This window comes from Canis lupus, chromosome 8, assembly GCF_048164855.1.
Source record: "Canis lupus baileyi chromosome 8, mCanLup2.hap1, whole genome shotgun sequence".
Classification (NCBI taxonomy): domain Eukaryota; kingdom Metazoa; phylum Chordata; class Mammalia; order Carnivora; family Canidae; genus Canis; species Canis lupus.
Window position 1 is genome coordinate 70,513,152 of NC_132845.1, and position 16,884 is coordinate 70,530,035.

Here is a 16,884-nt window from a genome sequence, read left to right on the forward strand (position 1 = left end):
AGACACAGGCAGAGGGAGAAGCAGGCTCCACGCAGGGAGCCCAACATGGGACTCAATCCCAGGTCCTCAGGATCACACCCCGGGCTGCAGGCAGCGCCAAACCGCTGCACCACCAGGGCTGCCCCCAATAATGCTTGTTGTTCAAACCCATCCTTCTTTGGCTTGCCTTCTAGGAAGCTGTGAGCTGAGTTTTGTGGTTAATCCAACAGCTTCTCTTGACTGCCTTTCCATACGATCACCTGCCTCCCAGGGTCCTCTCAATTACTAGGCTCTCCGCTTCTAAGCTGTTTCCTTGGCTTGAGGTTTGGCTGAGGAGAATGTTGGCCTTGGAATTCAACTACCTTAAAACCCAGTTGAACCATGAAAGAACACGGGTCTGGTAGGCAGGCAGACCTTGGTTCCAACCCCAGATATGCTGCCTCCACATGACGGGACCCTAGGCACATTATCAATCAGCTGTAGGCCCCTCACCGACCGTCCTCACAGTGTTATGATGATTGTATGAGATGTAAAATACCCAGCACAAGACCTGACATATGACAGACACCCAAAAGTTACACTAAAACTCTCTTATTTATTTCAGTAGAATTTAAAAAATAAACACAGGGATTCATGTTTTGGGCATCCAGGTAATGATCTAGAAATATCTAGAGAGACTTAGAATACTATGGGGGGCGGGGAGCACACAACCCAAGTTCCTTCTCTTTCAATTATAACATGATTACTGAATCATTGAATAAACTAGTACCTGCAGGAGGAACTTGGAACATGCCTACCTTATACCTGGCATGGTACCACACACTGGCTTACTCCTGTGGCAATGATGCGGAGGTTCCCTGTTCCCACTGAATTCACATTCTGTTCCAACCATACTACCATTAGGGAGAGGGAGGATTAAGCTCCTCCTATTACGAGCCACTTCCATACCCTTGGTGAAGGGTAGATGGAGGAGGAAGGGAAAAACTGCAAACAATAGGACAGTGACAGCCACTAGGTATCTTTGAGCAAAGGAAGGGTGATACCAGCAGGGTTTGGAGATCAATCTAGCGTGGACAGATCTTGAGAAGCAGTGGGGAAGAGTGGTAAGGAATTCCGGACTGGGGGGTGGCAATTAGGGACCAGTGCAGGCAGGAAATGAAGGGGCTGCAATAAGACCACAGCAGGGGGAGGAGGAGGGAGGGAGGGAGGGAGAGAGAGAGAGAGAGACAGAGACAGAGAGAGAGTCAAAGCTAAAAGCAGACAAGACTGCATGGTGGTGGAAACCCAGAATAAGAAGGCGGCAGAGGCCAACTGGTCTTTAGAGCTTCAGGGACCAGGAAGACGCTTAAGTGACGAACAGGGAGAGACCTTACTGGTGGGGTGGGGTGGGGGGAGGAGTTCAGGTGGGATGGGCTTTTTCATCCTTGTTGCCATGCTGGGCAACCTTCTAGAGTTTGCAAACCTCATTACATAAAGGATGTACCCGACCTGTACACGTGACACTGTTTGGTTTCTTAAACAATTACAAAGGTTCTGAAACCCTTAACCGAAACCAACAAACGCTCTTCTTCACTGGACCACAAATTCCTGACGGGAAAACTTGTTGATGCCTGGAATGTGTCCCAATCCAAACCCCACCCCTAGAGGAAGCTGGGCACAATTGGTTGATACGGTCTCCCGTGTATTCAAGAACCACCATCCCTGTTTGCAGTGTTGAAAACCGAACCCCAGGTGACCTACAGTTAGAGTCAACACCTGTGGATTTAGAGGTGAGCACAAGTTCACGTGTTCCTACCCAGCCCTCAAACCTTTGTACAGACCCAGCCTAACCAGTGCAACGATGATGTGTGCTTGCGAGGATCGAAGTATCACAAGGTCACAGTGCTGTTATGTGAGCCCCAAAGGAACAGGTCATGTGGAAGGCTGAGCTTGGCAAACGTGAAGAGCTGGGGGGGGAGCGGGGGGGGGGGGCAAAGGAAAAGGCACTGAAGATAAAACGAGGGGAGATAAAAGAAAATGACTAAACATAATTTATAAATTTCACCCAAAGCGAATTACGTAAGTCCCACGTCAGAGGGCACCCTCCACAGAGTCCACCTTTCTCTGGGAGTACAACCGGCTATATGAAAGCCAACTTTCTCCATCCTATTCTCCTACTATAGGGTCTTGTAAAGAATCCAATTCTCTGAGAAACCGTTCATGGCTGATGACACCACTGTCTGGCCCATCATTATCTTCCAGTTTAGCCTCGAAACTGATTAGTTCCTGGTAGGCCCATGTCTGATTCTCTCGGCTGTGTCTAGATGCTGTGCAAAGATCAAAATGCCTCCCACTCCAGCACCCCAACTAAAAGAGATTCCCCACCACTACCAAAGTCACCTCTTTATAAGTGAAACAAGATCCCACTTCAGCAGCTTTCTCCACAAGACACCCAGAAGGAGGACTAGGTGCCCAGATGCTTTGTTCACGACATACTCCAGTTTTAACCAAGCTGCCACATCAACCAGCATCAGGTATGACAGGCTGATGAATTTGGTTCCAGTGGACCCAACCAACAGGAACCACCAGCCTTCAAAAAGCCATGGTTTGCCCCATGGGACAACTGACTCCGCCACCTATACACACACCTCGACTGGTACACAACTGATACATAAACACCTCACCTGGGGAGGGGGGTGGGGAAAGAAGAAATCCCTCGAGGATGTAGAACGCTGAAACAGGATACAGATTTAAGCAGAGTAAAATTCCCAAACGATGAATTTGCCCAGAAAGGAGGATACGGACAGTATCCTGAAAACCCAATACAGGAATATGCTGCTCTGTGTTAGTCAGATTACAACCTATTTAAAAGCCTTCCCATCAGGGCGCCTGGGTGGCTCAGTTGGTGAAGTGTCTGACTCTTGATTTCGGCTCAGATCGTGATCTCAGGGTGGTGAGATGGAGCCCTGTGTTGGGTTCCACACTGAGTGGGGAGACTGCTTAAGATTCTCTCTCCCTCTCCTCCTCCTACTCATGTCCTCTCTACATAAAATATAAAATAAAATAGTAAGTAAAGTAAAATAAAATGCCTTCCCATCACTTAGCATGGTTCATGAGACCCCTTCAGAGAAGCCCCAACTGCTGCCTAGCCTCATGCAACCAACACCCTACACCCTACGGACCCCTGAGGGAGGTGTGCCTTAGTGGGCTCAGTGAATTCCTCCCTATCCTCCAAGACCCTAATCAAATGTCACCTCTTCTGGAGAGCCTTGTGTGACCCCCATATAAAGGCAGCTCTACCTGAGAGCTCCCTCACACACACCAAGCTCAGCACCAAGGATGAACACTTCACAGGCATTATCTCAGGAACCGACTCCACACACTCTGCCATAGTTGGTTACTTTATGTTTATTCCCTGCACATCAGAATTCTCAAGTGCCTGCACCAGGCTCTAAACATAGAAGCTTAGGTTCTACATTTAGGGTCCCCTCGCAAAGGGCCAAATATGTATTTAAGTGTCATTCCACAGGGATGGAGACACTGCCAAAAATGGGGACAATCAACTGAAAAATAAACACCTTTTGAACGTTCCGGGGAGGCAGGTGAGGCAGGGATTCTTTTCCCTACTTCATGGCTGAGGATATGAGACCTGGTGTGGGCCAATGCCTATATAAGCTGGTAACCTGCCTCTTCTGACCCAGGAGCTTCTTCTCCCCACCTGCCAGATGAGTCTAAATTTTTATCAAAAGCCAGACAACAGGGGATCCCTGGGTGGCTCAGTGGTTTAGCGCCTGCCTTTGGCCCAGGGTGCGATCCTCGAGTCCCGGGATCGGGTCCCATGTCGGGCTCCCGGCATGGAGCCTGCTTCTCCCTCTGCCTGTGTCTCTGCCTATGTCTATCATGAATAAATAAAAAAAAAAAAATTAAAAAAAAAAAAAGCCAGACAACAGAACTGCATAGAAAAAGCAGCTTTGTTCTGTAGCCTATATAATAATAAAATAATAATAATAATAATAATAATAATAATGATACTAGAGAACTGGCATTACCTATCTCTATATAAGGTACTCATTTTAGGGGTGCCTGGGTGGTTCAGTTAGTTAAGTGTCTTCCTTCAGCTCAGGTTATGATCCCAGGGTCCTGGGATTGAGGCTCCTTGCTTATGGGGAGTCTGCTTCTCCCTCTCCCCCTGCTTATGCTCTCTTTCTCTCAAATAAATAAATAAAATCTAAAAAAAAAAAAAAAAAGATACTCATTTCATTTATGTTTCTTACACTATTACTTTTTTTAAAGATTTTATTTATTTATTCATGAGAGACACAGAGAGAGAGAGAGGCAGAGACACAGGCAGAGGGAGAAGCAGGCTCCGTGCAGGGAGCCCGATGCGGGACTCAATCCTGGGTCTCCAGGATCATGCCCTGGGCCAAAGGGGCAGGCGCTAAACCGCTGAGCCACCCAGGGGTCCCCAAAAGTAATTTTTTTAAGTAGGATCCACACCCAGCATAGAGCCCAACCCCATGATCCTGAGATCAAGACCTGAGCTGAGATTAAGAGTCAGACACTTAACCAATTGAGCCACCCAGCTGCCTCCCACCAAAATTTGTTTAATTAAAAAAGACAGACATACTTATTGGTGCTTTGGTATTGGCAGCGAGGAGGAATAATCATATTACCAAGTAATTATTTGTAGTAGGTGATTTCCCTTCCACCAAAATAAAAAGAAAATCCTCTCCAGACAGAAAATAAGACAACACAGCACAAAAAATGAGAGGGGATCTGGAAGCAGCAGGTAGTCCTGGGTGAGGCCTCAGCTTGACCCTTAGACGAGCACATGACTGCATCTGAGATGGCCTCCCCAGCTATGAATCCGGTATGAAAACACTAGCCTTTTGGGGTCATCAGAGGTATTAAAAAATACATACACATGTGCACACGTAATACAAATTTTGCACAGAGTGTGGCATAAATTTTCCTGAAACAAAAGCACCTCCAGCTGTTCGTCTTCACAACTGACCTGAGAATTCTGAATTTAAAAATGTGAATCTCTGCTGGTGGGAATATAACAAGGGAATGCTTCTGGAGGGGAGTTCAATACGTACTGACGTTAAAAGTCACACCATTTCTATAAACATACACACTCACCCCTTCGCATTATTTTTCTCGGTAGAGATGATGTCTCAGTGGAAGGCTCCTTCTTAAAACATTTACTGCCTATTTTACACATTTCTGTAATAGTCTTTTTTTTTTAATAATAAACAGTTTTTCTGTAAACAGAAAAAAAATACATTCTTACATAGTCATTTCTACATTTCTCTTTTTTGCGGATTTTGATTTTTAAATGAACCTGACAGAGAACAAAAAGTGAAACCTCAAATTACTTATCATTTGACAAATCATGTGTGTTATTTGCCCTCAGTTCACTCCAAAAACTGCAACCCCTAAATAGTGCCTGGCATGTGCTACTCAGTATCTGTTAAATGAATACATTGAAAAGCTCATAAACATTGATCCAGCTCCTCCACTTCTAAGAATTCATAACGGCAAAAATATTTGCCCAGTTGCACAAAGATAAAGAACAAAGGCTACTTACTCACTGCCACAGAATTCGTAATAGCACAAAAAGCTACAAAAAACAAAACAAAACAAAAAAAAAAAACCTTTTTTTTTTCAATAATACCAGTTACTGGAATATTCTGTCATTTTTAAAACGAATGAGGTTCTAAAAAAAATGAGGTAGAGTTTTACACGGTGATATATCATGATAAGCAATAAAAGGCAAGTCTCAAAACAGTAACATTTATAGTAAAATTAATAGCAGCGCATTTCTGTTTTAAGTAAAAAAAAAGAATAAATGTTTTTATATGTGAAGAAAAGTATCTGGAGAATGTATATTCTACCTCTAGCAGTTATTTTTCTGAGTGAGGCTATGAGAGATGCTCAGTAACTACACTGTGTATTTCTTAATAGTTTTATTTTCTTCAAATAGTAAGCACTTAATAATTCTGTAAACAGAAAAAAAAACATTGTTATAAAAGAGCCATCTCTCCATTCATTTTGTCCTGATTTTAATTTTTTTTTTTTTTATGATAGTCACAGAGGGGGGGGGTGGGGGGCAGAGAAACACAGGCAGAGGGAGAAGCAGGCTCCATGCACCGGGAGCCCGACGTGGGATCCGGTTCCGGGTCTCCAGGATCGCGCCCTGGGCCAAAGGCAGGCGCCAAACCGCTGCGCCATCCAGGGATCCCCTGATTTTAATTTTTAAATGAATCTGACATATAAGTTAAATCCCAAAGTACTAAACTGAGGCCTGCAGGCCTGGGGTGGTTTGCCAAAAAGCGCACAGTGCTAGTGCCTGAGCTAGAAGTCAGATTCCCTGCCCGCCGATCCTGTGCTTTGCTCCTTCCTAAAACATAAGGAAGTAGATGTTTCAGGGGCAGCTGGCCTTCTGGAACCATGGAAGGTCCTACAACTATAGCTTAAGAGCTAAATTCTTATTAACCCGAAACATCCCATACATTCACAGTAAGTGTTCTAGATTTGCCAAGCAGTTCTGATTCCAAATGCTCTCCTGAGCACAGCTGGACTCATCTAACTCAGATCCTGATTTTCAAGGGGTTAAGGGAGTCACAGGTCCTAAAATTTCAGGTTTATCAGGCAACCAACAAATCCTGTGGCTGCTTACAAACTCGTACCACCCAGAAGTATGCACCTGCCTTACTCATCATGTCAGCACCTGTTTTCAGGTGCTGAAGTACATCCCTGGGGCTCCTTGCATCTCAAACCTATCTGCTCTTTTTCCAAGTGCTAGACACGAAGAATTTTGGAGAGTTAAGGACCCCCCCCCAGGCCCCCCGGAAGTTTTCACCACAACACTACTGGAAGCTAATCTTCCATTCTCTGAAATGTAGCCCTGGTTTTTTGGACAACTGAGACAATGATTAAGTTATCTGCCCAACAAAACAGTTTCTCACCTCAGCTGGTAGTAAAAATCATGAGAAGCTCAAGAACTGCCATTCTCTCAAAAAGGAAATAAGACCACCATTGGGGAACAGAAAAAAAAGAAAGCATTCCCTTCTGGGTTCACTGCTCTACCAACTGGGACTTCTGGGTTACTTTCCTGATCAAGCCAACCCCACAGCCACTCAAAGGGGATTGTTACAGGCAGAACTTGGAAGCAGTTCATCAAGGTCTTGGTCTTCTCCCCAAATGAGAGAGCCTAAGGAATTACAGCACTGCACAGTTAGGGCACTGGACCCCAGAGGGTTAGCTAACTACTCTGCTTACACGCAATACTGAGTCCTCCGTGTCACCCTCCAAGACCCTCCCTCCTTTGGATGCTCAGAACCTCAACCCTGTGTGGGTGGCAAAGTGGGCTGCACTTCTCCCTGAACTCCTTGAGGAGGAAACAAGGGCTCCAAGAAGTTAACTGTCCTACCAAGGGGCCAAGATTCAAATCCAGAACTACCCACTCCAACCTCATCTCCCTTGGTACAAGCACCATTCTCCAGTTCGCCCAGCTCAGAGGGAAAGCTGTATTTCACGGGTCTAAGAAAAGGGGCAGCCGGGTTCTCTGAAGTGGACCCAAACTGTTCAGTACTGTTCCACCAGCTTACACAATGATCTTGAGAAATACAAGCAAAAAGTCGAGGTCAAGTTCCCTGCAGCCCCCTTCGCTTCCCAGAAGACCTCGACCTCTTACCCAATTGCTGCCACGACCTAAAGGTGCCCTGGCTGCCCGGCAGAGCCCCGCAAGTATGTGTCGCAGCGGCCACCAACCACATCACCTGCCACGAGGGGCACTGCCCCCCAGGGATGCCCTTGCCCGCACCCAGAACGATTCTCAGGGGAGACCGGGCTGGCAGGCTCCCCGGAAGCCTCGACTGAGCCCACCTGATGCTGCAGGGTCAGATTCGGGTCCCAGTCGCATTTACTGAGCGTCTCCTACCTGAGTTACCTCAATAACTGGCCTCCTCTACAGGCCCATTGTACAGACGGGGAAACTAAGCCTCACGGAGGACAAGTGGCTGTGCTGAGGGCGGCGGCGCGGAGACTGGAACCCGAGCCCTGAAGGTCCGTCGGGCGCCCTGGGCCGTGGAAACCACGACCCTCAAGCCGCCGCGAGAGGTCAGCTCGAGGGGAAAGGCCGCCCCGGGAAGGACCAGGGTGGAAGTCGCGCTGCCCGTGCGAGCGTCAGTTGAGACACGCAGCGACCGGGCCCGAAAGCCCGCCCTAGCGCCGAGCGGCCGAAAGCCGTCGGGCCCCGGATCCCGGCACCCCGAGCCCCGGCGCCCCACCCTCGAACCCCGCGACCGCAGCCGCGCGCACTCACCGCGGGCGGCCCGGCAGCACTGCGGCCACCTGCACAGGACGCAGGCCCGCACCACCGAGGCGCTACCACCGCCTGCGCCGGCTGCGGGGGTGGGGGCGTGGCGGTCGGGGCACCACCCGCCCAAACGGGCCGCGCGCGCGCGCTCTCGGGGCCAGGCTTCCCCCGGCGAATCCGAGCTCTTGGTACGGCCCGGCTCGACCCCGCCCCCCCCGGCGGCCCCGCCCCTTGGGCGGGCCCGGGAGCCTGGCCGGAGCTCTCCCGGCGGCCGGGGTCTCGATGCTGCTGCTCCGCGGGCCGGCGGCTCCGCCCGGTCGGTCACCGCGGGGCCGTGGCCGTGCGCCCCGCCGCCTGGCCTGCTGCTGCTGCTGGCTGCCGCTCGCGCGTGTTCGCGCTTTCTCCGCCTTACCGGGTCGGGGCCGCCGGAGCGCGGAGGGCCGGGACGGGAACGCGGGCCTGCTTGGGGAAGGGGCGGGGGGGAGGGGCGGGAAGTGACCGGCAGGGGGCGCGCCCTGGACTGAAGAGGCGGGGGGTGGGGGGCGCCTCGGACTTGAAAGGTCTGGCTGCCTGGGTGGCGGGGAAGAGCCCCACCTCTGCCTCCTTGGCTTTGGTTCTTGCATTATAGATAGGGTCAGGAGGATTAGGCGGCATAACTCGGCGTTCCTAAAGGATGCAAGTCCCTGCGGTGGTAAGTGCTCTAGAAGTGGGAGTCGTCGCCAGTAGTAGCAGTAGCTGCACAGGCTGTTGCGAATTCTTTCTGAACAGTGGCCATCTCCCTTCTTTCGGAGACCATTCTCCATCTTTCAAAACAGGACCAACCAACAACCAATATTTTGTAAATAGTAACGCCTGGGTAAAGAGAGGATTGTTCCTGTGGCTCCAGTTTTAGACTTCCAGGTCCAGTTTGTCAGGATACCAGTCCCTGCAACAGACGAGATGAATGCCATAGCCCTGAGGGTGGGGCGCACCCTGTCCAGCCCAGGAACCGAATGTGACTCCTATACTTGGCCCTCAAGAGAGCAGTGGGGAATTCCTCCCCCAGATCTCTAGTACTCCTTCCCACCTTCCCAACATCCTGTTGAACATCTTCGCCCCCAGGGTGTCCCAGGAGTCTTCAGTCTTTAACTCTGAATCCTTGTAGCCCTCTTCTGTGAGGCCAGAAATGACAACACTGAGTTCTCTCTGCTAATAATAGGTCACCCAGGCAGGAACAGGCATCTTTTGTTTTTCTTTTCCCCATCAAACCAGTAACTGAGTCCTATGGCTTCTATTTCCAGGACCCTCTCTCCCTTCTTACCTGCTGTCTCTGCCCTAGCTCAGGCTTCTCTGGGTTCACCTCTCACCTGGATGATCTCAGCAGCTCCTGATTGTGCATGTCACTTCAGTTTCTTATACACCCACTGCCAGGGAAATGTCTTCATATTCTGTACTCACTGCCCTGCCTTCCTGACCCCACACCCATCCTCCCCCAAATACATTCTCACTAAGCCGCTGGAAAAAAAAAAAGTAGGTTGGATACACGCCTCCCGCTTCACACAAGTACTTCACACAAACAGACATTCCTGATAGATAAAAGATTTAAATGATTTTTAAAAAGAGAGAGAAGAAAGAGGAAAAGTCCTGCAAGAAATCACGGGAGAAGGGCACCTGGGTGGTTCAGTGGTTGAGCATGCCTTCGGCTCAGGTCATGATCCTGGGGTTCTGGGATCGAGCCTCGAATTGGGCTCCCTGCAAGGAGCCTACTTCTCCCTCCGCCTGTGTGTGTCTCTCTCTCTGTGTCTCTCATGAATAAATAAATAAAATCTTAAAAAAAAAAAAGTCAAAGGACTAGTTTCCCTCATAATGAGCCCCAGTAATTATTGAGAAAAAAAAAAACTGGATCAACATACATGAACAAAAGATATGAATCATTGGTTCACAGAAAAAAAGAAATACAAACAGCTTTTAACCACATGAAGAGATTTTCAACCCCACACGGGAAAAAAAAAACACAAATCAAAACTCTGGCCAGGATAACTTTTCTTCCCCTATGACAATGACAAACCAAAAGTTTGATGGCACACTATGGTGGAGCTGTGGGAAATAGGCACTATAATTTCTTTTTGTTACAGCTGTACATGAATATCACCCAGCTATAAAAAAGGTAAATGAGGAAGCTCGTTGCTAACACAACAATCTCTGAGATAAATTGATAAAAGAAAAACGAAGGTAATGACAGCAGTTGTAGAAAGCTTGTTTGTGTTTTTAGAAAACATTGTAGCAGGTGGGGGGAAGTGAAGGAAGAGTGTACATACTGTGTTTATATTTGGTTGTAAGTACATTCCCTTTCTGGAGAGAAGAAAAAGTGCTAACACTGGTTGCCTCTAGAGGAGACTAGAAAAATTGGGACCTGTGGTGAAAGAAGTGTCTTTCACACATTCTGCCTTGCTAATGTTTATTCACCCTAAATTTAATACATATATACATTTAAAAAAAAATCCAAACAATCTTGTCTCTGGCCAAAGAGCCAATTATTTTACGGGTTCCCAGTCCCTAAAGACTAGTGACTACACACTTCATTTTTCTTTCTTTTTTTCTTAAGATTTTATTTATTTATTCATGAGAGACACAGAGAGAGAGGCAGAGACACAGGCAGAGGGAGAAGCAGGCTCCATGCAGGGAGCCCAACGTGGGACTCGATCCTGGGTCTCCAGAATCAGGCCCTGCGCTGAAGGCGGCGCTAAACCGCTGAGCCACCTGGGCTGCCCACACCTCATTTTTCTTAAATCAGAATTAGTCACATGTGGGTTATAGACAACAGTTTCCTGTCAATTCCCTTCCATTTCTCATTTATCTTCACTGCCCAGAGAGAATCACCTTTAACCTTGGTTAACACTTTATTCTGGTCCTTATTTCCATGCTGGTAAAGGTCTTTGTGGCTGGCTATTGTCCTATATTTTTAGGTGTTACCTCTTGAGTCCTGCTAATGATGAATGAGGTCATTAAAACCACAGCTTGCCCGCCCCCCACCGTCCACAGATCTCAACATAATTACTTATATACCTACTTTAGTTCCTCCGCTGGTCATCTTTATAATTGAAGTAGCAGCCTTGGACCTTTCTTGATCCAACTATTGCAGGCAGTATTTCTTTACACCGTATGATAACATTATCAGTACCCTTGTCCTTTCTTCCCTTTGCTCTGTGCCCCTACCTCTGCTTCCCACCTGCAGCTGTCTGACTTGACATTTTTAAAAAAATATTTATTCATGAGAGACACACAGAGAGAGGCAGAGACAAGGCAGAGGGAGAAGCAGGCTCCCTGCAGGGAGCCCGATGCGGGACTCAATCCCAGGACCCCGGGATCACTCCCCGAGCCAAAGGCAAATGCTCAACCACTGAGCCACCCAGATACCCCTGACTCTGGAGATTTTCATGATTGAGCTTCATAATAGTTACATTCTACATGTGGTTTTTTTGTTTGTTTGTTTGTTTGTTTGTTTGAGGCTTGGGTCACATCTGGGGAGTCCAATCAACAAGTAGTGCTGACACCATTGTAACATTGGACAGAGTGCACAGATAAGCCAATCATCCCTGTGACTACAGGGCCCTTGTGCAGGTGTCCTCTTCCCAGAGTCCTTTTTTTTTTTTTTTTTTTTTGTCCATCCCTGGCATGATTTAAAAGAAACAGATCCTCAATCTCTTCCAGATCTGGTTTATCAAGCTTTTTCCAGACACCCCCTCCAGGGTTCTCAGACAACCCCCTGCTCCTATCCAGACTAGTCACTGTCAAGGATGGAATCTGAATTATTATCTGTTTCAGTCTCATAGCAGGTGCACAATCAAAGTATGTGGAGTGGATGGATCTCATTAGTCTGGAATGCAAGGGCATTCAAAAGCTGGCCCTGGGGACGCCTGGGTGGCTCAGCGATTCAGCGTCTGCCTTTGGCTTAGGGCGTGATCCCAGAGTTCTGGAATTAAGTCCCACATTGGGCTCCCTGCATGGAGCCTGCTTCTCCCTCTGCCTGTGTCTCTGCCTCTCTCTCTGTGTCTCTCATGAATAAATAAATAAAATCTTAAAAAAAAAAAAAAAAAGCTGGCCCTGACTTGTCTTTCTAGCTTGATCTTTATAACTTTCCTCCACAAACTCCATATTCCAGCAAAATTGGAGAAATCCTGGTCCATGCTGTGCATTTTTATGCCTCTGAGGTATCCAGAATGTCTTTTTTTTTTTTTTTTCCATGTTTTTATGTCCAGGTCCTACTGACATGCTCACCTCTGGAAAGCTGCCCTGATCCCTCCAGGAGTGATGGCTTCTTCACCGCTGTCCAGCCCCCCAAGTCCCCAAGTATTTCCTGCTTAAAGTCATGTCTCCAGATTACTGGTCTCCTTTTGCCTTGGAGTCCCTTCAGGTCACATCTGTTTTAGGGACCTCCTCTGTTTCACTGCCTCCCACCCCCCGCCACCTGCAGGCAACAGGAGGCATCTGCTGGATGAGCCACAGAGGATTCAGGAAAGGGACTGGAGTTACAGAGACTAGGTTGGGGCAGATGGGAGCTAGGAACTGGATTGTAGTCATTGTTGGACAAGGACTTAGTGGCCTATTCAGGGCCCTACTTTGTTGGGTTTCAGAGGGAGAGGGTCTATCTCCACTGAACAAAACTGAAGAAGGTTTGTGCAAGTGTAGGTACAGGTGTGGCTGCATTAAGGGTTCATCAGGAATATGTGATCTTCTAAGGGAGTGATGGGGGACCACCAGGGTAGGCCTTTTTCTTCTGTAGGCAATCAATCCCACACCCTCCCCCTATAAGCTTCTCCTGAATGTGAACAACATGAAAACTATTGCACCTGCAACAGACAAAGCATCTGTCCTGGGGAGCAGCTTTTAAACGTGTAGCATCCTGGGGCACCTGGGTAGCTCAATGGTCAAGCATCTGCCTTTGGCTCAGAGCGTGATCCCGGCGTCCTGGCATTGGGCTCCCCACAGGGAGCCTGCTTCTCCCTCTGCCTATGTCTCTGCCTCTCTCTGTGTGTCTCTCATGAATAAATAAATAAAATTAAAAAAATAAAAATAAATATGTAGCATCCCACAAAGCTCATCTTATCTCATATCAGTACCTTTTGATCACTATGATCCCTTGTTCTATAGACCTAAATATTGACTGAGCGCTTGCAATGGGCTGCCACTTACTACAGGACAGAGGGGACTAACTACCATTTATTGAGTACCAAATAGATCCTAAGCACTGAGCTCAACATTCTACATATATATGACTGCAAGGTATCCACTTTTATCCCTACTTGACGGATGAGTAAACAAAGGCTCAGAGAATGAAGGGATTTGTCCTAAGTTCCCCGACAAGATCCTACGAGCCTGGTGCCCATCAGCAAGCTGAGCCTGGTGCCCATCAGCAAGCTTGTCAAGTCGGTTCAAACCCTTCCCACCCCACTCCATCCCTGGGAGTGCCAGGCCTGGCTCCCCCGGGGGTACCGGCTCAGCACCTGAGGTCTGTGTTCAGCCCTCACTTGGAGTGGTACCCTTCCCCACGCTAGTGCGGGCGGGTTCCCTGAGCATGTGCCCAGGGAAGCCCCTTCTGCGGAGGGCTCCAGGCTCAACCTCTCAGGGCCTCTGTCCCAGCAGCCTGACTCTCCTCCACTCCTCTGATGCAGGCTTCCTCCTTTACGGGCACACAGACTCCTGACAAATCTCCAAGGTCATGCTCTGCAAGCTCTTGCCTTGAGCAGGAACTCACTCCAGGCATGCCTGAAGGGGGCTGGCCTGTCCTCTTGTAAGAAGAGGATCCCAGATCAGGCTAGGTGGTCAGAAAACATGGGCTGGCACCCCCACCAGATGCAGAGGGATATGGCTAGAAAACATCACAAGCCTCCTCTGCTCAAAACTGCTAAGTGTCACACCAGCTCTCTGACAGTGCGTCTGAAGTGCCACCACTGGACCTCCAAGCCTGTCGAATTAAGCATTGCCCTGGCCCTTTCCCCTTGGGAGGTTTCCATAAGCCTGCAGGGGAAGCGGTTTTGCCAATTTCCTGATGCCTGTGATGACCTCATACCTACAGAGCCAGGGCAGTCACCAAAGCACAGAAGCATAGAAACTCCATCAAAAGTTCAAGGGTCAGGGGATCCCTGGGTGGCTCAGCGGTTTAGCACCTGCCTTCGGCCCAGGGCCTGATCCTGGAGTCCCAGAATCGAGCCCCACATCCAGCTCCCTGCCTAGAGCCTGCTTCTTCCTCTGCCTGTGTCTTTGCCTCTCTCCTCTCTCTGTGTGTATGTCTCTCATGAATCAATAAATAAAACCTTAGAAAAAAAAAAAAGGAGTTCAGGGTCAAATTCTGCTTTGACTGCTACTCAGGTACGTGGCTGTCCTCTATATGTCCCTTCCTGGATAAGAAATCAGTTTCCTTACCAGCAAAATTGGGGAGGGGGGTGATCCTGTGGCTGCCACTTCTCCCAGGTGTCTTGAGGCTTGTGATGAGCAGAAGGCAGGGCCCAGATGAGCCTCCTGGTCAGAGGAGAGGAGGGAGGAGCCTGAAGACACACCTCCTTGACCTCTAAGCAGGGCCAAATGTCATGTCTGACCTCACTTAGGAGGACCCTGACCTTCCTAAAGCTCTCCGATGAGCACTCAGTCTTCTCCCCACTTTCACAGGTGAGCAATCTGAGATAGGGAGATGGAGCAGCAACCCCATCTGGCTGGTGCACCCCAAAGTCAATCTTTCCTCCACAGATAGGGTGCTTCTCTGCCCGAATCTCTTCTCCAAAGGGCTCTAGACATCATAATTCCCTTCCAATGTCAGGGACAGCGGGCTCAGCCTACCCACAGCCTTCTAGCTCAGGCCTCCTGTCTGCTCAGGAGCCAGGTCTTTATGGAACAGCGCAGAGGGCCTGGCTGCTGGGCTTAATGTGCCAAGTGTGTGTGGTCCAGCTGGCTGCACGGTGAGCTGGCCAGCTGGGGCCAGCTGGGGCTCTGCTGTGTGTACACAGTGCTGTGGGGGCTGAACAGACTATTCTCAGGGAATAGCTGGAGGCAGCAGGAGTGCTAGAACTCCCTGAAACCTAGAATATACAGGGCAAAGCAGCAGCCCTGGATGCCTCAAAGGCCAGTCAATGGGCTGCCTACATCCCAATCATCACAGGGCTTGTTCACCTGTTCAATGCCAATTCCCAGGGCACCCTTACCCAGCCACTGGAGCAGAATCTCTGGAGGCAAGGCATAAATTGAAATTTTAAATAACCTTCATTCTTAGCCACACAGGAATACGAGAACCATTGCCTTATTGGGTTAACTCGACCAGAACTGGGGGTGGAGACAGGGTGTCCAAAGTCTGGCTCAGATGCATCCAAACATGAAAGCAGATAAAGAAGGCTGGTGGCGGTGCAGGGGGCAGGGGAGGGGCTGCTAGGGAGAGCGAAGCCCAGATGATGACCAGCCTGGATCCCCAAGGTGTTAAAAACATTTCCCCAGACCTTTCTCACAGTCTCCCTGCCCTTCCTCCACCCCGGGGGTCCCCCTTTAGCCACATCCAAAGTTCAACAGTTTCAAAAAGGCAGCTCTGAAATGAAGAAACAAAAGTGGTCTTTGGCAACAGCAAATTGGGTTCCCAATCTGGACACTGCCAAGGCCCCCACAAGCTGTGTGGCCTTGGACAGCTCCCCAGGGGGCCCTTGTATCCAGGCCCTTTGGGGTCTTGGGTGAGGCTTTCACAGGTTCCTTGTGTGAAGGCTAACTGCCCTGTGGTTCTCAGAGGCCAAGATTTCTTCCTCTTTCTGATTCCCTCTCCTCCCCCCTCAACACAGCCACCCTTCCCTTTGTTCCTCTCTCTGTTATGCAACCTAAGTTTAAATCCTTTGTGGGTTCACCTACAGCTGGACCTGGAGAGCTGGCACAGGCTGCAGAGCAAATAGAAGGGTGACCCAGAAAGGGGAGGCTTTGGAAGCCACATTGTACACACTCTTGTCCACGAGTTGCTAGGCCAAGGATCTTTGCCCTCTTTCCCCAATATTGCAAAAAGCCCCATGATTATGTTCCCCAAACCACCTAGCTGCAGCCAGCTGTTGTCATGGCAACCAGAACCCACTGACAACCATTTCTAAAGGGCCTCTGAGGAGGAGCCTACTTGGCTTCCATTCACCCGCAGTTCAACCCCATGTACTGAGAGCATCTACCGTGTGCCCACCCAGAGCAGCCACCTAGTAGAAATGGAAATTGGTTAGAGCTGATCCCTGGCCCTGAAGGACTGGTGATTGATGCCCTGGCCAATTCACCATCCAGAACCTACTGGTATAGTTCAGTGATTCTCAAAGTGCATTCCCCAACCCAGGAGCATCGACATGCCTGGGAATTTGTAAAAATGCCAAATTTCAGACCCCTTCCCAAGTCCACTGAATCAGAAACTCTGGGAGAGAGGGGACCCTGAAATTTGTGTGTCAACGAAAGCTCTCCCAAGTGATGCTGCGGTAGGCTGAGGTTGGAGAACCACAGATCTCATTAAAACCTCACACGATCCCCAAAACATGTGTACTAATGTTCCCATAATACAGATGAGGAAGTAGGCTCTGACCTGGTCTGGTGGGTAGATGAGCTGACAGTTTATGAAAGGTGGGATT

At 49.0% G+C, this 16,884-nt stretch overlaps 1 protein-coding gene across 6 annotated transcripts in view; it reads right to left on the reverse strand.

The window, feature by feature from the left end:
• POR (cytochrome p450 oxidoreductase) overlaps positions 1-14,838 on the reverse strand; it is a 68,814-nt gene extending 53,976 nt beyond the window's left edge. Inside the window, exon 1 of one of the 6 annotated variants that reach the window (XM_072837412.1) lies at positions 14,684-14,838. Coding sequence is in view for 1 of the 6 variants with exons in the window: in XM_072837406.1 (XP_072693507.1) it covers positions 8,876-8,935 (60 nt within the window). In the remaining 5 variants the exon portion in view is untranslated. Of the gene's footprint in view, positions 1-7,903; positions 8,119-8,287; positions 8,417-8,875; positions 9,202-14,683 lie in introns of those variants that run through there. The other 5 variants (XM_072837406.1, XM_072837407.1, XM_072837405.1 and 2 more) reach the window with 5 other exon arrangements.
• Between the last annotated feature and the right edge of the window lie 2,046 nt (positions 14,839-16,884).